The sequence below is a fragment of the Amblyomma mixtum genome, chromosome 4 (genome assembly GCF_055824585.1).
Source record: "Amblyomma mixtum isolate Tamu chromosome 4, ASM5582458v1, whole genome shotgun sequence".
NCBI lineage: Eukaryota > Metazoa > Arthropoda > Arachnida > Ixodida > Ixodidae > Amblyomma > Amblyomma mixtum.
The window spans coordinates 107,647,158-107,674,341 of record NC_143015.1 but is presented as its reverse complement, the minus strand read 5'-3'; the positions used below and the strand labels follow the sequence as shown (position 1 = coordinate 107,674,341).

The 27,184-nt window shown below is 45.2% G+C and overlaps 2 protein-coding genes and 1 long non-coding RNA gene across 7 annotated transcripts in view; 2 read left to right on the top strand and 1 right to left on the bottom strand.

The window, feature by feature from the left end:
• The window catches only part of LOC149347751 (uncharacterized), a 175,206-nt gene that overhangs the window by 32,294 nt on the left and 115,728 nt on the right, over positions 1-27,184 (top strand). Inside the window, exon 15 of one of the 4 annotated variants that reach the window (XM_089587412.1) lies at positions 789-991. The exons of the other annotated variants lie outside the window; for them this stretch is intronic. The gene's annotated coding sequence lies outside the window, so the exon portion shown is untranslated. Of the gene's footprint in view, positions 1-788; positions 992-27,184 lie in introns of those variants that run through there. 4 annotated transcript variants of the gene reach the window in all.
• On the top strand, positions 2,133-15,450 carry LOC149347756 (uncharacterized). Of its 2 annotated transcripts, XR_016292617.1 has the most exons (4): positions 2,133-2,269; positions 11,408-11,492; positions 12,480-12,587; positions 15,313-15,450. It is a non-coding gene; the product is annotated as an uncharacterized LOC149347756 (long non-coding RNA). The 2 variants fall into 2 exon arrangements; XR_016292618.1 differs by lacking the exon at positions 11,408-11,492 and having other exon boundaries at positions 2,171-2,269.
• LOC149347757 (uncharacterized) lies at positions 9,089-10,769 on the bottom strand. Its single transcript, XM_089586038.1, has one exon. It carries the CDS (start codon positions 10,767-10,769, stop codon positions 9,597-9,599), a length of 1,173 nt encoding a protein of 390 aa, XP_089442164.1. The 3' UTR covers positions 9,089-9,596.

Genomic DNA, 27,184 nt, shown 5'->3' with positions numbered 1-27,184 from the left:
AAATTGCAATGTGTCTGTCTTAGATTGTGGCTAGCTTAGCTACACGCCTCTCAGTTCTCACATATGGCGAATATTCCTAGACGCAAAGTTTGAAAATTGGAAAATTCTAAGATACTGTTGAAAAAATATTGAAGGTAATGGTCCATTCTTCTCATATTTAGCAAAATACAGTTAAGAGTGCCATAGACAACCAACAGAGAATAATATTCCTAGACGAAAATTTTGAAAATTGGAAAATTCTAAGATACTGTTGAAAAAATATTAAAGGTAATGGTCCATTCTTCTGATATTTAGCAAAATACAGTTAAGAGTGCCATAGACAACCAACAGAGAAGGCTTTTGACAATAGCAAAAACGTTAAAGGAAAAAAAAACGCAACTCACTGCGTTTAAAATGTGATAGTGAAAACTTGCATTATATCAAAAAACTGCGTCAGTGAGTTGTTTCCCGCTAAGCATGATTTTGTGCACAATTGTTGGGTATGATTTCTCAGGGAACATAGCCGGATGGCAACATCTATTTGAACATAGCACATCACAAATTCTTATTGTTCACAATGTCACGAATATACACTCTTAAGTAGTGGACATTAACAGAAAGGAGTACAAAGGCAGTAGACTGCTCTCTAGTGCACTTCCTTCTATAAAAAGGGAGTTTACAAGAGGACAGCTCGCTCACTTTTTTATTCCCGCACAGGCGTATTCGTGTTTATAGAGAGTAATGCTCCTACGATCAATTCAGTCTCTTTGAACTCAACCCGAATATCTTGTCACTTCTCTCGATTCCAGCTTTCCCGGATCTTCAAAAGTGGCTTCCCTCCGTGGTCACTGTACTGTGGCACTGAAAAAGATTTGGAGGCAACCGCGTGTCTTGGACGAGCGATAGACTGGCCACGCATGCACTTTGGAGTGCCTTCGTAACGTGGGTGCAAGTCGGGTCGCCGACAGCCAGACCCGCCTTCTCCTTGCAGCAGGGATGCCTGTGTCAGCTGTCCCATGTAAGTAAATTTTCCACCACTAGTGCCTGTAACGGTCCGCTCTGCTTCTTCACTGTGGTATTCGAGACGTAGCAAGTGCTTTTATGGAAGGAATGTTGATGTAACCCAACCAGAACTAAACGCATCTCCTACCGCTGGTCTTGATAGCCATGGTACTCTGAAAAATTGAGAATGCAATTAAAAATCGACAAACAGTAGAAAGACACGGCAATAAGCTATAAATTGCAACGAAGAATGTAACCATAAAACAACACGCAGAAAAGGTCAGGACAAGAGTAGGCTACAATCTTCATTGTAGTATTGTGTCTCATCAACTGGCCACTCGGTCTCGGCTACTAAAAATATGCTGGCGACATGTCTTTTGCGCTGTTATATCTAATTGCAACATGCCGGAACTTAATTCATTTCTAGCTTTGCTACGACAGGCCTCCCAGTTCCCGCGTGTCCAACATTCTGAGACAAAAATATGAAAATTTAAAAACTGTAAGATACTTTTGCGAGAATATTGAAGGTAATGGTCCATTCTTCTGACAAGTGTTTCCATCGATCGCATCAACAGCCAAGAGTGTCATATAATACCAATGGGGAATGCTTTTGACACAGCAAAAACGTTAATGGAAAAAAAGTGCAACTCTGCCGTGGGGGGATCTGAGGATATTTTTATTGTTATAGTGAACCCTTACGCTATATGGAAATATTGCGTTCATAAACGCTTTCCCGATCAGAAATTCTTTTGTCCACAATTGTTGGGTATGATTCCTCAGAGAACACAACCTCTGATTGTATCATCAGTTTTAACATAGCATATCATATATTTATTATTGTTCACAATGTCCCGAATATACACTCCAAGTTGTACACATTAACAGAAAAGAGTAAAAAGGGAGTTGTCTGCCCTCTAGCGCACTTTTTACTATAAACAGGAGTGTTCTAGAGGACAACTGACTCCATTTTACTCCCGTACAGGCGTACTCGTGTCTATAGAGAGTAATGCTCCTACGATCAATTCTATCCTTTTCAACCTAACCTGAACATCTTGTCACTTCTTTGAATGTCAGCTTTGCTGAATTTTGAAAACTGGCTTCCTTCCATGGTCCCTCTAATGTGGCTCTGAAAGAAGATTTGGAGGCAACCGCCGGTCTTGGACGAGCGCAAGACTGGCCACGTATGCACTTTGAAGTGCCTTCGTAACGTGGATGCAAGTCGGATCGCCGACAGCCAGACCCGCCTTCTCCTTGCAGCGGGGATGGCTGTGTCAGACAGCTGTCACATGTGAGTACATTTTGCGCCACTAGTGCCTGTAACGGTCCGCCCTGCTTATTTACCGTGATATTGGGGAAGTAGCAAGTGCTTTTATGCAAGGACTTTTGATGTAAGGCTTTCAAGAGTTTGAAACACATCCCAGTGTTGCCGTTCGTTTTCATTAGTGCGAAAGCACTTTACGCTCGCCAACATGAATGTTCTCAACCAGTCGTACGGTCTTGAGCCTTTGCCTAGCGACAGACGCCACGTTAAGTTCCTTGTGCGTGAAATAAATAAATGATAATTAATATACATATTGCCGCGACAGGGATTCGAACCCGCGGCGGCTGGAATAATCATCAGTTTCGCTGTCAGTGCACCAGAGGACTATCACTGCAGCCGAACACGCCTCGTGTTAAACTGCATCACACACTCGCGCTGTGCATTGCACATCGTTGTCTTCATTTCCTGTTTGGCGATTTTAACTTTCCTGCTATCACATGGTCTGACGTCACATTAACAACAGCTAAAAATAACGCCGAAAGCGATTTCGTCAATGCATGCCTTAATTCGGGTTATCCCAGCTTGTTTCCATCCCTACTAAAGAAGATAACCATTCCGCAAACATACTAGACTTAGTGCTCACTTCCCACCCCGACAACATATCTTCCCTTACGTATCTACGTGGCATTAGTGATCACAAAATAATACAAGCCTCGATCTACTGCCAGCTACCTCATACCAAAAAAGCTAAGAAGAAACTAACACTTTATCATAAAGGGGATTACGCAAAATTAAATGATAAGTTATCTGAGTTTAGCACTGGTCGCTTTTCAAGCACAAAATGCACGAAGTCATCGATGCACATGTTCCTACTATAACCGTAACCGAAAGATCAATGTCCCCCTGGTTCAACACTACAATTAAAGCGCCTAAGCAACACAAAGAAAAGACAATATCGAACAGCTAAACGCTTAAACACCCCTTCCGCTTGGGAAAAATACTACACCACTGACAAAACGCTTCAAACACTGATCACTAGAACTAAGCGCGCCTTCTATTCAAATACATTGCCTAATATGCTACTCACAAATCCTAGACAATTCTGGAAAATTATTAACCCAACCCAATCCAATCCCTTATCTCTTCTCGACGAACACAACAATCCTATTCCTGATCCGGCAGTGCCTCAAGCTCTAAATTCCGTATTTTCATCCGTATTTACTAATGAGCCTGATGATAACCTCCCAGATTTCCCGCAATACGATCACCCAGTCATGCCTGCCATTACCTTTGACGCTAATGGCATCGAGAATTTATTTAATAGACAATCTTAAGGTCTCATCCTCAGCCGGTGTCGACGGGATCAACTCCAAACTACTCAAGAACACAAAAAATATTACAAGCCTAATACTCTCGTACATATTTCAGCAATCATTATCATCTGGAGTGGTGCCACAGGACTGGAAGGTAGGCAAGGTGATTCCAGTACCAAAAAAAGGTTTGCCATCTTCATGCAAGAGCTATCGCCCCATATCCCTCCCAAGCATTTGTTCGAAGTTAATGGAACATGTAATTTACTCTCACATAGTCAATTTCCTTATACCAGTAAATTTCTTTCATCCTTGTCAGCACGGTTTCCGAAAAGGTATGTCATGTGACACTCAACTAGCTCTCTTCATTAATGACGTTAGTACTAACCTAGACCTTAACATACCAGTGGATGCATTATTTTTGGATTTTGAGAAAGCTTTCGACAAAGTTCCCCATAGACGGCTTTTTCTTAAACTCACGACTGAACCTTAACCCTCTCATTCTTGATTGGATACGAAGCTTCCTCACTAACCGTCAACAGTTCGTACATGCTAATGGACACTCCTCCCCCTTGCCCCCCGTTGTTTCTGGTGTGCCACAAGGCACAGTACTCGGCCCTTTGCTTTTCTTAATCTACATTAATGACTTGCCTACTGGTATCACTTCTAACATGCGATTGTTTGCAGATGACTGCGTAATCTACCGGCCTATCACTAACACCAGCGATCCCGAAATATTGCAAGCAGACCTGGACTACATCGAATCTTGGTGCAACAAATGGCTCATGTCTTTAAACACTAATAAAACATCGTTAATTACATTTCATCGCAGGCAGTCCTTTGTTTCACCAAATTACTATATCTCTGGCTCCGTAATTTCCGCTGTTGAATCTTATAAATACCTTGGTGTCACCATTTCTAATTCCCTGAACTGGGCGTCCCACATTTCTAACATTACTAAAGACGCCAACCGCGTGCTCGGTTTTTTACGTCGTAACCTGCGTCTAGCACCTCCTTCTATAAAACAGCTTACCTACATAACACTCGTCCGTCCCAAATTGGAGTACGCATGTGCAGTTTGGGACGCTCATCAGACAAATCTTTCTCTCGCCCTAGAATTCATTCAAAATCGTGCAGCAAGATTCATTCATTCGAACTACTCCTATCATTCAAGTGTCACTAATATGAAGTTGCAATCTAATCTTCCATCCCTCGATTCGCGACGTAAAATAGCCAGACTATGCCTTTTTCACAAGTTTTACCACTCATCACTTGGAAGCTGTGTCATCGTCCCTGCACATCGAGCCTCTCACCGCCTTAACCACGGCAAAGCAGTCTACCCGCCATCAGCACATACCACTGCGCATCTGAACGCTTTTTTCGTTCAGACAGCAAAGGACTGGAATCACCTTCCTGCCGAAGCAGTTCGCCACATCCATCCAGACCGCTTCAAGTCATTCATCGAAAGAATAACATAACGCCTGTAATAAGCCCACCCCTCATGTAATACCCCAACTGGGGCATTTGAGGTATAATTAATAAATAAATAAATAAATTACATTCCATCTTCGATGCTAACAGCTTAACCTCGATCAGAACTTAAGCATAGTCTAATATTGTCGTCAGACGTGGCGACTACCCAGCATAGCAAAACCAGCAGCTAATCAGACTAAACACACGCTTTCGCACGTCTGCTCGCTTTAACCACGTTAAAGCCCTGCCAATTTTTTGTACTCTTTTTGTTCAATCCAGACTTGCACGCGTTAAAAGAGCAATCAGGAACAACCACGGTCGGAGTAGGCGAAACCTTGACATGGTAGATCGGCTAGAGGAACCGAGTAGACGTTCGAAAGCATTATGTTTATTCTCCGACTGAATGAGGCACTTAAGCTCCGCCTAAAGGGTGCGACGTGATATCTTTAGTGTGGCAATGCCCATATATGCAAAATTGGTCATCCTCTACGTAGCATTCGTAGATGCGGCGAGTACTCATTCCACTACCAGCGCAGTGGCGCGGCGATTAAACGATGGGCCACTACACTCGCAGGAGGATGTTTCTACTACAGCCACCGGTACTTAACCACTGTGGGCTACATAAATTTCTTATTTGCCTCTTCAAATACGTCTTCCACCGCAAGGCGTCAGTGGATGAAATCTACAAAGCCGCCTGGAAGCAACTTGCACTGGTGTTTGTCTTAGTGCGCAAGGACCAAGCAGTAGATGCCTCGCTACCGAAGAAGTTCTCCTGTCTGCGGATGAAGCCTCCAGCTACCAGCTGCCACCTGCAAGCCGTTGGCAGGTTCAAACGTGGAGAGAGGGAAATCTCCCTCCACTTTCAGATGCGAGGGGAATGCAAGTGGGAGAGGCAGGACGAGGAGCAGGTGGACCGGTGACGAATTGTTGTTGTCGTCAAAATAATGGCGCGTACCCAATGCGGGGGATTGGCTAAGACACATACAGCGACTGACTGCGAATTTCGGGTGACAGTGCACAGATAGGGAAGTCCACCGTTTCCCCTTCCTGTGCTAGCACCACTTGGGTCTCTAGCGAAAAAGCAGTTACGTGCCCTCCTGAAGCCTGGTGGTCAGCTGGTGAAGGAGGAAAACCGGTTTCGTTATGCCAAAAGGAAAAGACGAAGCCTATGCTCACCAGCTGCAGCCAAGTGGAGCGGAGGGTAGCACGCCGGCTGCAGCCTAGTGGAAGAACTGCGTCGCACCGGCTGCCGCATACGTTGTCTGTAGAGCCACCATAACTGAACGCGAACGGTTCAGAGGTATTGCGTTAGCGCATCTACGTCATCTTTAGTTCACCGAAGTAAATCGGGGGTTAATGTTTTTTTATTTATTTATTTATTTACAATACTGCCAGTCTCAGTAAGAGACCGTAGCAGGTGGGCATCAGCACAATATAGAGTACAATACAGATAAATTACAAGCAGATCAACAAAAATGAGAACTCTTACATAAGTGTTATATAACTGCTAGTAGGCAGGTTAGCAAACAATAACTTGAGAATTCAGAACTGAAACAAAAAGAAATCAAGTACAGCAGGAGTCGTTCATTCCAGCAAGCATGCTAGTATTTGAAGTATTTTAAAATATAAACTAGAAGAAAGCGAAAAAGAAGGTAACGGGTGGCAATAGGCTTGCAATCATCCTTAAAGATAAAATGTCAAGAAATATCAATAAGTAGCTGTTCGGCAGTATCTGGTAAAATGTAGGACTATTGATATTTTACTGATTCTTGTTGCATTCTACTAATCTTGAGGTGAAGGAAGATAGTGAGTCCGACATGGTAATCGATGGATCGAGCTGATTCCATTCGCTGATGGCTAAAGGAAAGAAAGAATGCTTGAGTGTGTTCGTTCGGCATGAGTATTCAGTCAGCGTGTGCGCATGCTTGTGCCGGGATTGCCGTGACTGTGAGAAGGATGCATATTTAGACACGTCTATACTGTAGGTGTTGTGCAATAATTGATATAAAAACTTCAAGCGGGATTCTTTTGCCCTAGATAATAGTGATGGAAGGCCACATGATACTGCAAGATCGGTAGGGGAGTCAGAGGGTTTGTATTTGTTATGAATGAACCTTAAAGCTTTTCGTTGCACTCTCTCAAGCCGAGTGATGTTAGTGATAGAATGCGGGAACCAAACAGTGCTTGCGTATTCCAAGATTGGCCTTACGAGGGTAGTGTAGGCAAAAAGCTTGGTATTTTGAGGGGCCAAACGTAAGCATCTTCTAAGGAAGAACAGCTTTCGCAAGTCAGCAGATGTAACATTGGCGATATGCGCGTCCCATCTTAGGTCAGAAGTTAAAGTTAACCCTAGGTATTTATGTTCAGAGACCCTTGAAAGCGTTGAATCATTGATACTGTAGTCATAGTTATATGGCTGTTTTTTCCTGGTGACTGTCATGCAAACGGATTTTTTATTGTTTAACGTCATCTGCCAGGTGTTACACCATTCAACAATTTTGTGAAGAGAGCTGCTTAGCATGAGGTAGTCTTCAGAATTTTTTATCGTTTTGTACAGAATGCAATCATCAGCGAAAAGTTTTGTTACAGTCAATATTGTTGGTAACATCATTGATGAAAACTAAAAACAACACTGGTCCTAGAACAGATCCCTGCGGGACTCCTGATGTAACGGGAACTGGCCTTGAATGAACGTGTTCGAAAGTTACAAATTGTGAGCGGTTCGTCAAAAAATCTGTGATCCAGTGTAACACTTGGCCATCTCCAATTATGATGCGTAGTTTAGATATTAGTTTGTTGTGGCTGACACTGTCAAATGTTTTAGAGAAGTCTAGTAGTATTATATCTGTTTGACTGCAGTCGTCAATACTAAGAGCTAGGTCATGCACAACCTCTGTTAGTTGGGTGACAGTTGATAAGCCACGACGAAAGCCATGTTGATGGGGTGATAATAAGTTTTCGGTCTCCAGAAAGTGCTTTAAGTGTTTTGCTATAATGTGCTCCATGATTTTGCACGACGTACTGGTAAGTGAAATCGGTCGATAGTTGGAGGGTGAGTTTGTATCTCCGGATTTATGAATGGGTAGAACCTTTGCTTTTTTCCAGTCGTCGGGTAGCTTCGAAGTTGACAAAGACTTACGAAAAATGATACCGAGATATTTACTGCACCATTCTGCATATCGTTTAAGGAACTGATTTGGGATGTCGTCTGGACCACTTGTTTTCTTTATGTCTAGGTTTAGCAGCAGATTAAGAACACCATCATCTGTTACGTGGAGAGGACCGATACATGGCGTAGATGTGCAGAAACTGTTAGGGAGAATGCCGTTATCTTTTGTAAAAAATAATGAGGAGGTGACAGGGGGGTTGTAGAAAGACAAAAGGGCGAGTGAGACGCGGGAAAACAGATTTAAAGAAATCGTTGTGCATGTTAGCTTTCGTCTGTTTTTCCTCCATGGACAGGTTGGATGTGGCTGTATTGTCTTTACGAAAATATTTCCAGAATCTATGGGGATTATTCCTAAGAAGTGTAGGGAAGGTCACGTTAAAGTACTGTTCCTTTGCATGCTTTGATATTTCTTTTAGCCTTGCGACTGCACTGGTTAGTTTTAATGATTTGGTAGCATTTCGCCCCTTTTTTTTAATTGATCTACGGAGCCGCTTGACTTGCCGTTGTGCGTGAATTACGTCCCTTGTGATCCACGGGTTGTTTTTCTTAGGCCGTTTTATTTTTCTTGGAACGAATGCACCTACACAATAAGTTACCGTATTTCTAAACTGTTCCCACAAGGTGTTCACATCAGTGATCTCACGTGAAGCAATGTCGAAAAATGATTCGAATTCGTGCGCAAGATGTGTTACAATACTAGTGTCGTCTGCTTTAGCAAAATTGGCTACGATCTGCATGCTTTTCTGATATACTATACTGCTCTGTAATGGTAATCGGCAGGTAGGTATACTGTGGTCCGACATGCCTTCTATGACGTCAACCTGAGCACGCTTTTTAGGAAAGTGATCACTGATTAGTATCAAATCTAGGATATTGCCAATTGTTCCGTGGGTACGTGTGGGTGTTGAAACGATTTGATGAAGATTAAAATTGAACATTAAATCGATGAGGGCCTCTGAAGCTCTTGATGTATAATGCATTGTTGTCCAGTTTATGTCGGGGAGGTTGAAATCACCCATGATAATAATCCGTGAATTTCGGGCATGGTTCTGAAGGAAATCCTGAATTGTAGTGATGGCTTCATGTCCGGTAGAAGGACTTCTGTAAATGCAGCCGGTAACTATGTCTGTATCTTTACAAATTATCTTGCAGAAAACAGCTTCCGCGCAAGGAACTTCAGGGAGAATAACGAAAGGTAGCTGCTTCTTAATCAGTATTGCCACGCCCCCTCCTCGTGAACCACGGTCTTTTCTGATGACGGAATAGTTCGGTGGAGCGATTTCGTGATTTGAAATTTCAGGTGAAAGCCATGTTTCGGTGATTCCAATTACGTCTGGTTCATGACAAAGTAAGAGGCTTTCAAGTGACTGTGTTTTGTTCACTATGCTTCTTGCATTTATATTTATGATGTGCAAGTCTTTGACTGAGTTTTCTGACGAGTCACTCGAGGGCTGAATTCTGTGTCCTTTTTTTGCATAGGAACTCTGCTATTTTTTTCTTCGTCCCAAATATAAACGCGCTTATTTATGATCAACTTGTCAAAGGCTAGCGCAACCTTTTCTTTACTTTCTCGTTCTTGTTTGGCGCTCGCCCACAGTTTCCTTCTAACATCTCGAACTCTGACAAAAAAATCTTCACCGATAGCGTATTCTGTGTCGTTTAGTTTGAAGCCGTTTTTCAATATTAGTGTTTTTTGTCTCGAATCTAGCAACTTCATAATAACTGGCCTAGTCTTGTTTTTTTCTTGTCTACCTAGCCTGTGAATTCGCTCGATGGCGACAGCTTCTAGTTCGAGGGTGTCTTGCACTATAATTTTGTTCACTCTTTCCTCAAGACCTTCATTAGTTTCTTCCTCCTCCTCCGGCAGTCCGTATATAATTAAGTTGGATCGTCTGCTGCGATTTTCCAGTTCATCGATTTTCTTTTCCATTGTTTCAATTACGCGATCCATGCGTGAAATTTCGTTCTGGCAGGTGGCGAGTTTCTTTTCAAGCTGTGATAAGGCATCAACCTTCTTGTCTATATCAACGAGGCGTACTTCCTTTATGTCTTTTATGTCGCTAGCGATATCTTGGAGTTGTTTGCCAATTTGGGCTAGATCCGGGCCTGGGTTAGTTTCAACATCTCCGCTTAGGAGCAACAACTTGCGTAATACAACAGTTATACAAGACAATTGCTGCGGGCACGGCAGCACAAACAAAAAAGGGTCACTTGAGCGGACACATTTACCAAACAGTTTTCTCACCTGCACAATATAGAGGAACGGGTTATTGCTCCTCATCCTGGTAGTGCTGCCGTGCCCAAAACTGGCAGATTCTTCGGAGCGCGTATATATATCCCAGTGTGGTGGCGCTTGCAGCAGGTCATGCGCTCCGATGAACACACTTGTGACTGTTGGCCGCTGGAACGGGTAATCTTGTGCTGTCAGCGATGGCAGATCCCGCACGTGGAAGCTGGTGGTTCCAGCTGATTGTGCTGTAATCTTCACGGGTCCTTTGTTGCTGGGGATGGTGACTGGAAGCAGTACACCGACGACGATCTGCACAATATAGAGGAACGGGTTATTGCTCCTCATCCTGGTAGTGCTGCCGTGCCCAAAAAATGTTGTGCCCAAAAAATGTTGTTGTGAATACAGATCGAACCTTAGCAATAGTTCGATGTATTTTAATAAATATACAGAATTCATCAATCAAGACTGAAACTGTCACCTGTAAGTTTGTGGAGCGATGCATCTCTCTGCATCCCCGACTTTCGTCATAAGTTACATTGTGTCGCGGCTATGAATCTAGCCGTTTGCAGCGGGAGGCATGCGTGAAATATGTGCCACAAGTCTGAGCAGAAAACGCTCTCGCAGTCCCAATATGGCAAGGGTCGTTCATAACGGTAAAACTACGAACGTTGCTTCTAGAAAGTGGAACTCGAGAAGAGTCGGTGGTGGATATGGCTGCCTTTAACGCCACCAAAAGCTTGAGCAACGCACTAGGCTACATTCCATTGTACAGCTGTGCTCTTGCGTCTGTTCGATTGCTCTCGCTTCGCATGTATGGAAATGCTTAGCGCTAGTTGATTACTGCAAATGAGCCACTAGAGAGTGAGCGCTGCGTTTACCTGAAACAAATTCATCTCTGATAAACCATAGCGGAGCGTAGTAAAAGCACATATACGCCCCGATCTACATTTTAGCTGCAACATCAATTTTTGGTGTCTTGGCAGAGCTTGCTCTCCTTCGGATGTGGTACCCAGCCGTCCATCGACAAGTGACACTCCCGGGCTTCCAGCGCCTGAATCAACTTCATAAGTGAGTTAGTACCTATTCTTTCGCTGTGATTCAGGTAGGCTTGTGCACCGAAAAGAAAAATATCTTGTTTGCTCACCTAGAAGCTCGCTGTCTGAGCTCTTGTGCACCTATTGAAACGACCTTCTGGCAGGATAGCTCTACATCTCAGTGCAAGCGCTGCACACAAAGGTTGGGAATACAAGCACGACAAAGGGACTAAGAACTAGCGTCTCACTGCAGGGGCACTTCTGAACTTTGCCCGTCATTTGGTACACACTGGAGCGGTCGATTGCAACGGTTTATTTGTGCAATTGCAAGGCAGTGCATATATCGTTTATCATTTCGCTCCACAGAGGTCATATACAATAAAAGGAAAAATTTTAATTAGCCTGCTGTGAAAGACCTTCGGTGCATATTCTTTTAGTTCGAATGCAACTGTGATTCACTGTTTGTTCCGGCACTGTCTTGAGGTGGCAACAGCGAGTTCGTACTTACTAATGTTGGAATGTCAGCTGTGCATTACGAAGGCTCTAGGGGGATTCTCTGCATTCGCGCACTCTTACGTGTTATCGATCGCTATGAAAATCAAAACAATGATAGAGTAGCGACCCGACCCGCAGGAAAGTATGGACAACCCTGTGCAGGCGTTCCGTCTCAAACATTTTCACCATCAAGAGCGATATTCTGTCCATATACCGAGCATGGATCACCGTTTTCGCGGGAATTATTTTCACAAAAGGCCTACTCAATGAGCATTGCACCGAACCAATTGTCTCAAAAAGTGCAGGTAAGCGCTAGTCCTCGGCTCAGTCGTGTCAGTGTGACTTGCCTTTCATGTGAACGTCTCGTTCAGCATTCTGAATCTTGTTGTATTTATTCCCGGAACTATTGTCCTTGCGTTTCCACTGTCTCTGCCAGGTAACCTTGTGGTACTCACTTTAGGCTTAGCCTCGTCCCGTACGGGGCTGTAGAGAGATTTTCGTCCTAACGGTGGGGCTTTCAATGCAGAAGCCTGCATCGGATTCCCAGCGGGGTCTCTGGAACAGTCGAGTCTCGTACAAACTTCTCTCAACTTCCAGCCGTGGTGCCTAGCTGCTGCAGAACAACACAATTGAGGTAAGAGGGCGTTGAGGAAGTGGGAAAAACAGGCTGACATCGTAGCCATATTGCACTTCAAGAAATGAAAAAAAAAAAAGCTGTGAATTATTTGTTTGTCCTAATTCATTTTGGTTTCGAGGATGATGGCTTCGTCAAAGTTGATTCTGTATTCCGAGTCCTCCGCATGTACGCCTACAGGATTGCGCATCGTGGTGAAATTGCGTGCGTCGTTTTTGTGTTGCCGAATTCTTTCTTTTAAATTTTTGTTCAGGCAAATTTGTCAGATAGGCAAATCTGTCAAAATTTTTTAGTTTTCAATTTCAAGACCGTCTGTACTGAAAAGGTTGCGACACTTTCTCTTTCCTGCCAGCTATGACCTCAAACCCTCGTACTGATTTCTGCTCGCAGAGCGCCTCCACGAGGGTTTGCAGATATAAAAACCGAATCTTTGGCATTATTTCCTCCTCGATTATATAAAATTCTGTTCGCCTCATTGCGCAATCATTAATCTGCTGTGGGGCAGAAATGGTCTCGGGATAATGCGGAAGCTTTCACCCATCATACCGAAAAGGAGGCAGGCCTACTCTAAGGGTTTCCTCCCTAGTCCTGATGGAAGGAACGGATGCCACACAACCGGGGTCGAGGGCACCCGTCAGAAGTTGCACACGAACACCGGTAATGAATATAAAAAAGCGCGTCGCACAAATTTTATATTACTCTACTAATTTGTAGACAAGTGGGCGCTTTCTTCCAATTTTGTTAGATAAACGGGAAAAACCACCAGAGGTTAGTGCAAAACTTAGCACGTTCCAGCAACACTGCCACACCGGCATCCGCCCAAGCTGCCATTTTCTTTCGTCTATGTTCACAAGAGTCTTACTACCCGCCGCCTGCAACAACAGGCGACAGCTCTACGCGCAAATGAGAGTCACGTGGGGCAGCAGTGAGGTGAAGCGCTTGTTGAGCTCCAGGAGGGAGGCGTGAAGGTAGCTTCGAGTTCCTTATGCTGAAGAAGCATGAAGGAAGCCTTCATTTAGGATCCTGTTGGTCAGGAAGCTTTCACATTGACATAAGGCGGAGTAGCTGCAATGGAGGCTTCCTCACTGAGATGATGAAGGTATCAAAGTTAGGGCCCAAGTGTAAAAGTGGGGATGGAAACTGCAGTGCTAAAGATGATTTACCATATTTATGTGAAGCATATTACAATAGGTAACCCAAGCCCTTCGTGACGGTTACACGCCGTGCACACCACGTGATACAATGACGTCACGACAGATGAGAGACGGGTCTCCAACTCGTGCCGTCGCTGCGATGGCACGCCGTGCAGACCACGTGGTACGGTGACGTCACACCACGTGACACAATGACGTCACGACAGATGAGAGACGGGGCTCCAACTTGTGCCGTCGCTGCGGTTGCACGCCGTGCAGACCACATGGTATGATGACGTCACGACAGATGAGAGACGGGGCTCCAACTTGTCGCTGCGGTTGCACGCCGTGTGAATCACGTGGTATGGTGACGTCACACTCGCGCGCATTTCGAACGCGCGTTCACACTCGGTGTAGGTGAAACGCTCGCTCCACCGGGCAGGCGGACGCGGCTTCCGTGGCAATCCAGGCGCTCACCCAACGCGCGTCTCGGGGTTAGTCGGCGTTCCGCTGTAGCCATGCCGTTGCCTTCCCCCACGACGAAGGCTTCTAGTGTTTGTATTAAAATGACCAAGTATTCAACCAAGGAAAGCCATGTATTACCAAGCCTAGCCATCAATATGCTTCGCATCTGACTACGCTTAACCTTAGCTAAGCCTCAGCCATTTTTTATGAATGGTCCTGGGAAACATAAACGGTGCGACGGCAACATCATATTCTAATATGTCGATTGAAGTTTCTCTTAAACGAGGTCGAGGCTTCCTTCTGTGCTCGACAAGTACCGTAATTTCGTGTATACAGTCCGCTGGATATGCATGTTTAAAAGCTGATGTTTAGCACTTTGCAAGCTGTTTATAGACGCCTACTACACTGCGTTATAACGCGATAGCGTTAAAGGCCCTCTTCTGCAGAAAATATGGCGTCGGCGTTGTCGGCGTCGTGAGCGGTAAATAGAGTGGTTGTAGGCCGTCCCAGCCACCGCTGAAGCACCAACCTAGGTCACGTGACCATGTGGGGTCACGCAACCTATCCACCGGACTGAAAAACCACGCTGGCAGGGAGTTATATTAATGGTGGATCGCGAGAGGTTTCTCGGGAAGATCAACTTGGGTCGCACAAGACCCACCGGGTGAATCACCTGCCATCGCAGGGCAGAGACGCATCCTTTACTGGCTGCAGCATTGCCCAAGGATTGCTCTGAAGACTACCACCAAAGCAATTGTTGTTTGGTTGTAAAACCAAAGGAATTGTTGTGTGAATGCAATCGCACCATCCAGCGCCATGAAAGAAAGAACCTTCGGAGAATCACAAAGATCGATGACCCATCGCTTAAACTTTGCAGGCTAGAGCAGCATCATTATGTGTACAACTATAAGAAATCCTTACTTGCCTTGAAGAAAAACGTCGTGAAATATGTAGAAATCGCTATACATGACGTCGAGTGGAGTAGCGATGCTAATGCCGATGGTTCAGCTAAGAATTCCAAAGCCTTCATTTTCGTTTGCCGGCCGTCGGTCTACGTTTTTCAACAATTTGAAGTAATATTCTTATAGTTGGGTAACTAACCAGTGTTTCCATTTTTTCCTCCCTAGGATCAACTCAACTGGAACCATATACCCGCCTGCACCGTCTCCATCCTCGAACCTCAAGCTTCAAATCGGCGTTTCTTACCACTCCTATCTGTAACGCCTAGACGGCAATGATAGTAAATAAAAAATTACAGTATTCCACTTAAGTCTGCTTAAGAGCGGGAATGCGAAAGCTTTTCCCGGTCCTTTTTTATTCGCCGCGGTGGCTCAGTGGTTACAGTGCTCGGCTGCTGACCCGAAAGACGCGGGTTCGATCCCGGCTGGGGCGCCCGAATTTCGATGGAGGCGAAATTCTAGAGGCCCGTGTACTGTGCGATGTCAGTGCCCGTTAAAGAACCCCAGGTGGTCGAAATTTCCGGAGCCCTTCACTAAGGCGTCTCTCATAGCCTGAGTCGCTTTGGGACGTTAAACCCCCATAAACCATCAATTTTTGGTCATTGTTTTCTTTATTTTTTCCAATATTTTTTTTTCGGGTTTTCCGTTTCTTTCGTATTTTTTATTTTTATTTAGTTCTTGTCATTACTGTTTTTAGATTACTACGGTCACCCACGTTGAAGCATTGCGAAAGAAAACATCCACATACTTTATCGACATCTGTGGCTGTCGGAAATCTATGTACTATACTGACGTCCATGGCTATTTGTACGCCTAAATGTTTTTAACATTTTTCGCGTTTAATTACACCTCAACCAAATTTTCCCCACAGCAAAATTTTATCATACACTACCTCACACAGACTTTCGACAAATTTACCTTCAGAGAATGACATAATCGTGCAGACAAATATTGCGGACACTTTTTGCTGACGCAACCGAGCCATCTACCGCTTTCTCATTAACGAATGAGTGTTCTCCACTGATCCAAACTCTTGCTTCGCAAAATAAGCAGCGGTGAACATCGCACTATGCCCAGGTGAGCCGACTCCGAAGGAAAGCCCAGTTGCAAGTGGCGCCACTCAGCGTCACAAAGATCGTAAACACCTTCAGTATTCTCAGTATCGGATAAATGCAGCAGTGTCAAAGGGTACGTTGTGAATGGTAATATTGCGTCAGGTAACCTTAAATAAACCCGCTCTAGACTGCGAAACAAAATGAATGTAACCTTCCAATGCGTTAAAACGATTTGTGAACTTTGACGAACATGCACCGCTTACAGCCAGAGAGTGGCAATGGCAAACAGCGTCACTCTGCACTATGAAGAGAGACTGAACACAATTTAACAAGACATTGTAGCATTAGCGAAAGCAGCTGAGAAAGGTGGACTTCGGCGGCAATATGCTAAAACGCTGCTGAAGACAGAAAATGGACACTTCGGTCCTGAAAAATATCGTTCTTGTTATGAATAGACATCAGAATTTGTTCTTCGAAAAGCAGCACACAAGTCCTTAATTACACGTCACATCGAGTACGTGATGTGAATCCAAACAGCATATTCGCATTAGAAGGTAGTAGCTGTCTGTTTCTTGGATCTTATCAGGGGCAACCACCCGCTACAGTGAAATACTAGAGACGTTTTTTGTTGATGACACAGAGTGATGCAGAATCATGTCGGATAATTAGCTATGTTATTTCGCTCAGACGCAAGAAGAGGCGCCTAAAGTGAAGGTGATTAAAGTGCAGGAATTGTTTTAGAACAAAAAAGTCGTGCTGTTCGAAGTGCGGTTCTCGCCGTTCATCCCACAAGCTTTGCGAACAACCTGAGACATCGACGGAAAAGCATACTGAGAGCATTTGGAGAGTTGGGATTCTGAACAACACGCATGCTGTTTTGTTTCCGAAAGCTGGAAAGGATGGACGGTGGCTGTACGAACAGTAAACTCTATGAGACGTACAGCACATTCGGGCTGCGATAATTTTATAGTACGAAAATGAACACGTGACATCAGGCTCCGGTTGGTTGAGGGAGCAGAAAGTTAGCCACCATTAATGAAATTTTCTGGCAGAGTTTACCAGCTTTGTAGCCGACAAGTCATAATGACAATTCTAAAACTCGAGGCGTTCATGAGCGTAGCAAGGTAAAGGCCGCTACCCTGCCGCAACACTCTTCTGGTACTTCTAGGAGAAATTTTATCTCAAGGATAGCTGAAGGATAAAGCTAAACTCGAGATTTCAACTCAAGAAACTCAGACCTGCCCGCGTAGTTGAAAAGATCAAAAACGCAAGCGTACCGCAACAAGTGTACCCTCATTCCAACACGTGGATTTAAGTCTGTCGACGGAACAAATCACTGGCCCGTAAATTCAACGGTATGGTCAACGCAACACAAGTGTGGCAATGGTTTTTCGCCCAAGACGCGGAAGGTTTGCAACAAAATCGATGCGATGGACATCTTGATGCACAGGCTAAGAAAAGGCTGCGTACGTTTATTGGTGGGCACCGTATCTTTAGATTAATGATTGCGTGGCACAAGGACTGCTCATGTTACGTGTACGATCATCGAGCTATCACATGAGCCGCATGCAATATTAAGGGGGTGGTATAATTCAGGTCATATGTATTGCACCCGGAGAACCATGGTGGCAAAATAAAATTCGAATTTGAAATTTGAAAGCAGATTCGCCCTTGCACCAGCGCTTGCAAGGTAAATGTGCGGGCTAGCAGTCGTAATGTAACCGTATGCAATGCGCTAAAAGTTGGATACTAAGAAAGAAACACAGCGGTATTTATTTTCAGAACGGATATTACATGGCCATCGCGTGATCATGTACTGCAGAATACAACGTCCTTACGTCTATTCTCAAAAATCCACGGTTTTGGTAAGTTTTCACTTGGCAGCATTTTTTCCTAGAGGGGACTTTCCCGAGGGACCTTTTTTCCGAGGATTTAGTTCCGGGGACGTTTTTTCTTAATCCCGAGAAAGACATACAGGGTTGTCCAAAAGTAAGAATTCGCTGATTATTCACTAGGCGAGCCTGACAGAAGACATACGTCCTCCCCATCCCCATGTGGTATAAGTGCCGCGCCCGTAGGATCTCTAGGCATGTATTGGCTAGATATACAAACACACGGCGAGCCCAAGAGTCTCGAGACAAGAACTGCAGGCGGTCTGATACGCCAGTTTTGTCAATTTCCCGCGAGGTTTCATGATAAATCTGTGCAGATCGCCATGGACTGTGGCCGAACTGCACCACCTTTGGGTGATAAAGGAAATAAATTTTTTTCATTAAGGTCGCATGTTTGTGAGCCAATTATATATATATATATATATATATATATATATTGTACGGGTACATTCGCCAATACGTCCGCTCCTGCATCGCCTGTCAGCGACGCAAGTCTCCCGCGCCCCATACGAGCGGCCCCTTGCAGCCATTGCCGTGCCCGGCTCGCTCATTCGATCGTGTTGGCGTCGACCACCTAACCCGATATGCAGAGACCGCCGCACTACCCGCTGCCACTGCTCGTGACGTTGCCCACTTCCTGCTGCACAATTTTGTTCTTCGCCATGGTGCGCCGCGCGAGTTGCTCAGTGATCGAGGCCGTGTCTTTCTTTCGGACGTGGTGGAAGCCCTCCTCAGAGTATCGCATCATTCATCGGACCACCACTGCCTACCACCCTCAAACTAACGGGCTGACTGAGCGCTTTAATCGCACTCTCGGCGATATGCTCACCATGTACGTCTCGTCAGATCAGTCTAACTGGGACGCTGTGCTGCCTTTTGTGACGTACGCATACAATACTGCCACCCAGTCAACCACCGGATTTTCCCCTTTCTACCTGTTGTATGGCCGTGAGCCGTCCTCCACAATGGACACGGTTTTGCCGTACACTCCGGACGCCTCCGAATGCACGCCCCTTTCCGAACTCGCCAAGCACGCCGAGGAATGTCGCCAACTGGCCCGTTCTTTCACCTCGGACTCCCAAGGTCGCCGAAAGCATGAACACGATGCGCATCAAACCGCGCACGCTTTCTCTCCAGGTTCATTAGTTTGGCTTTGGGTCCCCTCCACTACACCAGGACAGTCTTCGAAATTTCGCAGAGAACATCATGGTCCTTACCGCGTCGTCGAATCAACATCCCCTGTTAATTATATTGTAGAGCCGCTTACACCCTCTTCGGACTTGCGTCGTCGCGGCCGTGAGCTTGTCCATGTCAGTCGCCTCAAGACTTATTACGACCCGCTCCTCTTGCCATCACCATAGGTCGCCAGGATGGCTCCTCTTCCATCCCGGGGCCATTGTAGTGAATTACAATGAACGCGCCTGAACTATTATGCATGCGCCTCAGGTTGCCTCGATGGCAGACGAAGAAGTTGACGACGAAGTGTGCCGGCGCGCGGCTCCAGCTCTCTGGCTGTGACTGACTGTGATTTTGCTGCCGTCCGCTCAGGTGTTTGGTGAACTGTATAGCTGAGTTCACTAGTACGCGAACCCCCTTTCATTTGGGGGAGGTGCGGGGTGAATTACAATATATATATATATATATATATATATATATATATATATATATATATATATATATATATATATATATATATATATATATATATATATATATATACACACACAATTGGCTCACAAACATGAGACCTTAATGAAAAAAATTTTATTTCCTTTATATATATATATATATATATATATATATATATATATATATATATATACACATGGGGCCGCTTGTTTTTTGGAGTAAACCGCCATTTTACCCGATTCCTCCACCCCGGGCAATATTTTCGAATATCGGATTAAACCTGATTTCTCACCGAAGAGAAGCCTTCAAGTAAAAAATATATCTGTGTACCAAGCTGCAGGCACCGCGAGAAAGTTAGCGCAGATCTCATGCGCACTTCAGTGGGATGTTTTGTGATGATTTTTCGGGCCTTTTATTACGCTCTTTTATTTTAAGCCAAATTGTAACAGCAGGTTTCGGAACCGAGAAGCAAAAGCACGAGCACTGACGAGAGATCCTACCGTCATCGCTTTATCAAGTCCTTACGTTGACGGCGACCTGCTCCAAAGCTCTTCTGCGTTCAGAATGATGGCATTGACGTTAAATGCTGAATTCTACAAAGGTAGCTAGATAGGTGCTTCACGGATGCAGAAATGCTGAGCAGTGAGTGACATAGTGCGCTGCAAAAAAATGAGGAAAAATTGCTAGCGGTTTAGCATTGCAAAGAACGGAAATGGAGCGAAAGCAGGTTTTTGCATGTGTACACCAACGCCACACACATGAAAGAGATTAAGGTGAATACTGACCCAGGGAGCAGTTGTGCGCCTTTCCTTTCGTCAAAATCAAGGGACTCTGCAACGTTGTCAAAGCCCACGCCAGTCAACCCCATGAGCACCGGCGGCCCACTTGTTTTGTTTTGTTTGATTTTTGAGGAAAGGAAATGGCACGGTAACTGTCACATCCTGATGGGCACCCGCACAGCGCTGGAAAGGAAGGGATAAGGAGGGAGTGAAAGAACAAAGGAAAAAAGACGAAATCGAAAATTGTTTTTGAGGGGGTCTCTATTTATCTCACACCACGGTGGACACCTGAACCGGGCCTTAAGGGAAGGGATAAAGGGAGGAAAGAGAGAACATATGTAACGTGGCTACCACTTCACCACCACTCCTCAACTTGAAGGTCAAACTGCGCCACCGATTACCTTGGCTTGACAAGGTCAGTAAAGCTTTCGCTTTAAACGTTATCTGGTTTTATCCAAGGTTTGCAGTGCAACCTACTGTTTCCGTATTGTTTACAAAAATGTGCAAATAATAGAGCATTTCGTGTCACGCACAAAAAACCAGTGCTTATAGCAAATTGTGCATTGTTGCACCATATGAACCAGTCAAACCAGAATTATGGAACTTTCACTTAATAACCCGATTTCTACCTGAACTTGAACCCCGGACCAGGACGAATTTTTCTTTAACTAGGAAGTTTTTGAGAAAGCTGCACAGCTGTCCTTTCCAGCCGTATGGCTGCGCTCAGGGGGGTTAAAGTGAGTAATTACTTCCTTATTACAAAATCTACTAAATCTTGGGGGATTCCCCTAAACATTTGTCCAACGAAGTAAATTAAAAATGTGAAATAGGGCTGCGACACAGCAGTGCTACTCTAAATGTTCCTTATGCAGACAGGTATATTACAGCAGATGTCATTTTATCTGATGTGGTTGGGCTCTATATTAATTGATGTTTTTTCATAGGAGAAAGTTTGTAATTACTTTCCTTGTTTATCCGAAAACAAAAAACATAGAACTGCTATCAAAATAAGAAGAATAACACCGCTTTGCGTTGACTTCCCGCACAGTAGAACAATGGACTCCAACTTCATCGCTCGCTAATTACTTTATGAGAATGGCACACGCTTCAACTCAGTTCGCTTCTGAAAGGGCGTTCGTTTTGAGAAAGGGGGGGGGGGGGTTAGGTACTTTTGAGCCTCTTGTGTTTTTGACGAAACGTACACCGGCGTGACATTGGAGGTAACATTATTTTACAGCTTTGCTCTCGACTAACTCTGCATTGCAAGAAAATCCGTTATTTTCGGTGACATATTGATTCCGATCTGTTTTTTCAATTAACGAAAGAGAGCCGAACCTGTCTCATTTTGAGCTCCCATGGGCAACCGCACATCTGTGAAAAACTCCAGCGAAATGAAACGAAGCATACTGAAAAGAAACAAAAAGGGGGAAAAAAGAAAGAAAGGCAGCAGGAGATCAAATGGAGCTGAATAAGCGCTTAATTACAATTTTGTTCTGCATCAGTTATGAGCAAGTATTTGAGGACCACTACGAACCTGAATGAGGAAAATATTTAGAATTTAAAAAAGGCAGCGTGAATTGAACTGAAACAGATTTTGTCAATTCTAAGCTACGGACTATAACAAGTTTTATTTCAAGACGTGGTTATTCAGCCCTGCGTCACAATACAAACCATTTGTAGGCAGTGATGTTTGATTCGTGGGATATTTCCTTTTTTGGTAATTTTCGGGATCAAAATGTTCTTAAAGGAAAGAGGAAATCTCATACACAGAAATTCTGAACAAGCATATTTTTTCAACGTGAAGTTGCTTACGAACAAAATTTTTCGCATAACACACGACTGCATCATAATAATTAATACATCCGCAGATCCCTCCGCAGGGCGCATGTATTTTTGTGCAATGGATTTTAAAGAATTCACACCACTGGTTTTAATGGCAGTCTGAAACTTGGTGGGAGCTCAAGACAAACTGAAAACTTTTTTGCTACTTTTCGGAAGATTACACCAATCCCATCAATATGTTCACTGCAGTATCTTACAAAATTGCGCAGTTGCGTCACAATTAAAGTGGTTTCCAAGAAAGGTGAACTTGAAATGAGTTTTCAGAGAATTGCAAGAATTAGCAGAAAAATCGGAATTTCTGGGCTAGAGCTAGAGAAAACAGTTGTAAGACGCTAACTCGGCTACACATGCATAGAAAGAAAGGGAGACATTGTGGAATCGATGTCAATAGAGAAAGCGTTACCTTACGGCGCTTCCGTCTCGCGCCTTCTCGCGGGCGAACTTATACAGGGTGTTTCACCTAAGATATTACAGAGTTTTTAAAAAGGGGCTTTTTGAGTTAAAAGAGCGATTTATTTAGGATAGGATTACATGCAGTGTAGCGCATGAAAATAGAACAAAGATGTGCTAACTAGAACACTAGTTAACTAATATTGAATTGTTAAGTTTTTAAGTATTGATGTTAGGCTCATTATTTATTGAAAGGCGTGTAGCCCACCGTAACTAATATCAATACCAGTTCTTAGAATTTTGAAAACGCGGTCACCCTCGTCGCTGTGGCCCAACACATTTTAGATACATCGCGCCAAAGTACATGCACTTTAGAGAAGCTTGCAGGCAGAGCAACCTCTCCAGTGCACGTAACTCGTCCAATTATCTGTACCTACCGGGAACTCAGCAGTATCATTCGTGCACACAGCGAACTTTGGCACGGGCTGCCCTGCGTTCCCCGTCGAGCTCGGGGTGCATGTTCTTAGGGATGGGATGGATGGGGAGATGGTAGCGTAGGTCTGGAGGTAGGGGGGCCTCCTCGGTAGGATGGGCGATCGGGGCGATGCCTAGCTGACAGAGTAGAGTGGGCACGCCAGAGTAGGGGGGGGGGGGGGGGGGGGGGGCACGCCCGGTTGACGAATCCTCGGGCATAATCGTGGGCTGCCTCATTACCAGGATGGGAAGAACGCGCAGGGACCGATATAATTTCGGTTTGGTGAACGAAATTATTTATCTTGCTAATAATGCTATTGGCTGTATAACTGAGATTGCACTCCCCAAAATTTCGAACATTTGCCCATAACGTCGCTCTTAAGTCGGGCATTCTTTGCTTTCTGACGCCCCCCCCCCCCCCCCCAATAAATAACTTCATCTTAAATATAACTGATTTCAATCGTCAATTGCAGCCCATGAAATGTAGCTGAGTAATTACAGAGAAGTAATGGATTATTAATAAGTTGTTTCACATCCGCCTTTTATTATCCCAGCACAGATATACACTGACAAGCTGGTGAGTCATGCTCTATCTCTACTCATGTCATGGACGGACCCTCGCCTTCTATGTTGGCTGCGCATAGTGTGACCGCCATACGACATGGAACGCCGCTGTTTGGGGCACCAATGAGCTATAAGGTAGCGTCAAGCTCATATCCTCCAGCATTCCTAAAACACTAGAACATAAATCAATCACTTTAGTGATGCGCTTTCACACTCCGATAGATTATATGCGTCTTTCTTTTCCCGCATTCCTTTCTCGCAATCGGCTGCACAGTATAGAAGGCAATATCTGTCATTCTTGCTCTCGCATTGTATGTCATCTGCGATTATTAGCTAGAAACGACCTCGGACCATTTTATCTGATATCGCGCTTTCTACAGTATACGTCAAACCTGAGTTTATATCACGCGCATGAAAACTGCTATTGTTCTGAAAAATTCAGCCGGTGCATAAGTCCGGGCAAAAAATTTGGAGGACGCTTAAGATTCGCCTTTAATAGTGGAACGCGACAGAGTTCTGCAGCGCTGCCAGGGAGTCCACGGAACGCCATCGCCCGTTGAGCGCAACGCCATAGAGAAACATGCTTACGTACCTGTAAGTATGTTTCTCTATGGCGACGCCTTTCCCGTTAGACAAACTGAAAATTGGTTTTAACAGACGGCTGTCCCCACGATTATAGGTCGACGGTTCGAATCCTTTCCGTGAGCTAGGATCTAACTTAACCGGTACGTTTATGCTTACGAAACGCTTAATAGCATGACACTATTGGGAATATTCTGAGGCAATGTTTATGCAGCCAGCGATTATTTCCGACACGCGGCGCCTACTACTACTACTACTGCTACTACTACTACCACTACTACTACTGCGCCGATGGCTTTTCGACCAACGAGCTGTATACGCTGTCGCGTAATAAGACGCGCACCTGTTTGCACCTCTATAGCCTCCAACCCAAGGCAGGTAACACAAGTGATTGTTTAGACGCCGAGAGCCGTGGTTGACGGAGCTCTCGGTCTTTTTGTGATCTTGACAAGAAAATGAATACCGGTCAACTAGACATCCCTCGCATACGGCGACTCAAAATGTTATTACGGGAACATTGCCAGGGATGCCGCTCGGACATATACGAGGCATGCTTGCAAGTTGACGTGTTTTTACCGTAAAAACTTCACCGTCGTTTAAAACGCACTGCCACAAATGTAAAAATTAAAACCTTTCCGCATCCCCCTCCCCTCTACCCCCCCCCCCCCCGAAAAAAACAACAACCAAAAAACACATGGTATTTCCTCTCACAACATGTGCAACGTGATTGCGACGAGCCTCCAGCGCCCAAGGTCGAGTCGTTTTGCAGCTGTCTGGCCGAACCGTTATAACTCGGCCGCGAACTTTGGTCTACGCTATATCACTTCGCCTTAATCACGCCCATAAAAGAACTGAAAGGAATCGCGAAACCGGTTCATCTTGTTGTAGGAATAATCGTCGAAAGGAATAAATTGCCGCGGGTCATTGTTACAAATAACTCCAATGATATGGTCACGTAGGCGTGATGGCAGTCAAGACAGCGAAAAAGGCTTTCACGAGAAACTCTTTATTGGGCTGAAACTGCGCCCAGAACAACACTGAGCCTCCGCAGTAGATCAGTGGTCATGATACTCGGCTGCTGACCCGAAATGCGCGGGTTTTATCCCTGCCACGGCAGTCGCATTTCGTTGCAGGTGAAATGCTAGAGGCCCATGTAGTGTATGAAGTTAGTTCACGTTAAAGAACCCCAGGTGGCGAAATTATCCGCAGCCCCCCACTATGACATCCACCGTAGCCTGAGACACTTCGTAATCCCCGTAATCCCTAAATCAAACCAAAAACGGAATGGCTAGGGGACGGTGCAAATAACAAGGCGGTCGTCGAACAAAATGCCCGGAGTTCTCAGTAGCGCTCAGTTTAAAGCTGGCAAGGAACCGTAGAGATAAGGCGTCAAAGCAACGAAAAAAAATGGCCTGGCTTAGCTCATGGTTAAGCCTAGGATGCGAAGCATAGTCGGCATCGGTGAGACATTCTTGAGTCTGCAGTAAAACCATTTCTTCTGTGCGCTGCTCCTTTCGTTTCTCACGTTGCTTCTTCCGGTAAGCACGCTCCTTTACAAGGCGCTGTTCCCGCTGTTCAGGAGTTTCTTCAGCACGCATTTTTCGTTTGGTACCATTTCGCCGCTCGAACCGCGTAGAAGTACTCGAAGCTTCATCCTTCACCTCGGCATCGGTTGTCGAACGCCGCCGTCTAGCCGCATATTGCGCACGTCGCTTGGCAAGCCGTACTTCTCGTTCTTCTCCCGTTCCCGTGGCTCTTTGTAACTTGCGCTTTGCGGTCTGGCGAGCCGCCCTCGCCCTGGCCGTCATCTCGCTGCTCAACAGACTCAACGAGTGCGTCGCCTTTTGCGTGACGTCAGTATCTCCTAGCGGTAGAAGCGGGAGTTAGGCCGCCGGCAGAGGCTGCGCGTCCGCAAGCCAGCGCACGAGGCCCCAGCTTTCAGAGCTCTTGTGACGTCATATCACGTGGTGCGCCGATGAAGGTCAAGTGGTAGCTTCACGGCCGTGCGCGGCGCAGCAAGGAAGAGCTCGGTTGCGCGAGTAATATGCTTCGCATAAAATCTGGAAGAACATGGAAGCAGTCGCTCGTGGATGCGCTCGTTAAGCCCCGACTGCAGACACACTTCCGAGGCGTGGCGCCACGCGCTGAAGCGTTGAGCGACAGATCGGAGCGTTGGGGGCTCACGCTGCTCGCGTCTGGCGCCGCGCGCATGCGCAGACTGGTTGTGGCTGACGCGCAGCACGCCTGGCACGCGGTGACGCGCGGCGCAAGTGTGTTTGAAGTTCGAGCTTTAGAGATAAGTCTGGTCGCACCTTCCGTTACGAAACAAAATGATATAAAGCTGACCGCTCGCAGCTTTCAGCGTTAAGAAAAAAATAGCACGAATATTCGTGGTCAAATATAAACCTTCCACTGTCTCTCTTGATTGAGCGCGCGTACGTGTTGGAATGTGCTGCGCATGCGTGGTAGACGCCTGTGTGAAATCTGCCAATCAGAACGCTGCTGGCACAGCTCAGTGGAAATATGATTTCGCCCAAAAAGGTAAATGTGAAAAGATCTCTATTTTCCTCTTCATAGAGGACTGCCCCGACGCGCTCTTGTTTTGGGCAATGGTTGGAAGTTTTGTTCATTACTCACTTGCTTTTGTTCCTTTAGCTGCACTCCGTTATCCGACATGAATTCGCTAACTTATTCTTCCTCCGTCCTTCCCGTCCGCTGAAATGCTGCATGGTGCTGTGATTAGTATAATAAATCATACATAACATAATATAATAAATCATAACATCATACAGGGTGTCGCACTCCGCCAGGGTACCGAAGCACTCTAGACGAC

What these genes read in the sequence shown, in the direction of transcription:
- LOC149347757 (XM_089586038.1), bottom strand. Translation starts at nt 10,769, where the DNA reads ATGAGGAGCAATAACCCGTTCCTCTATATTGTGCAGATCGTCGTCGGT.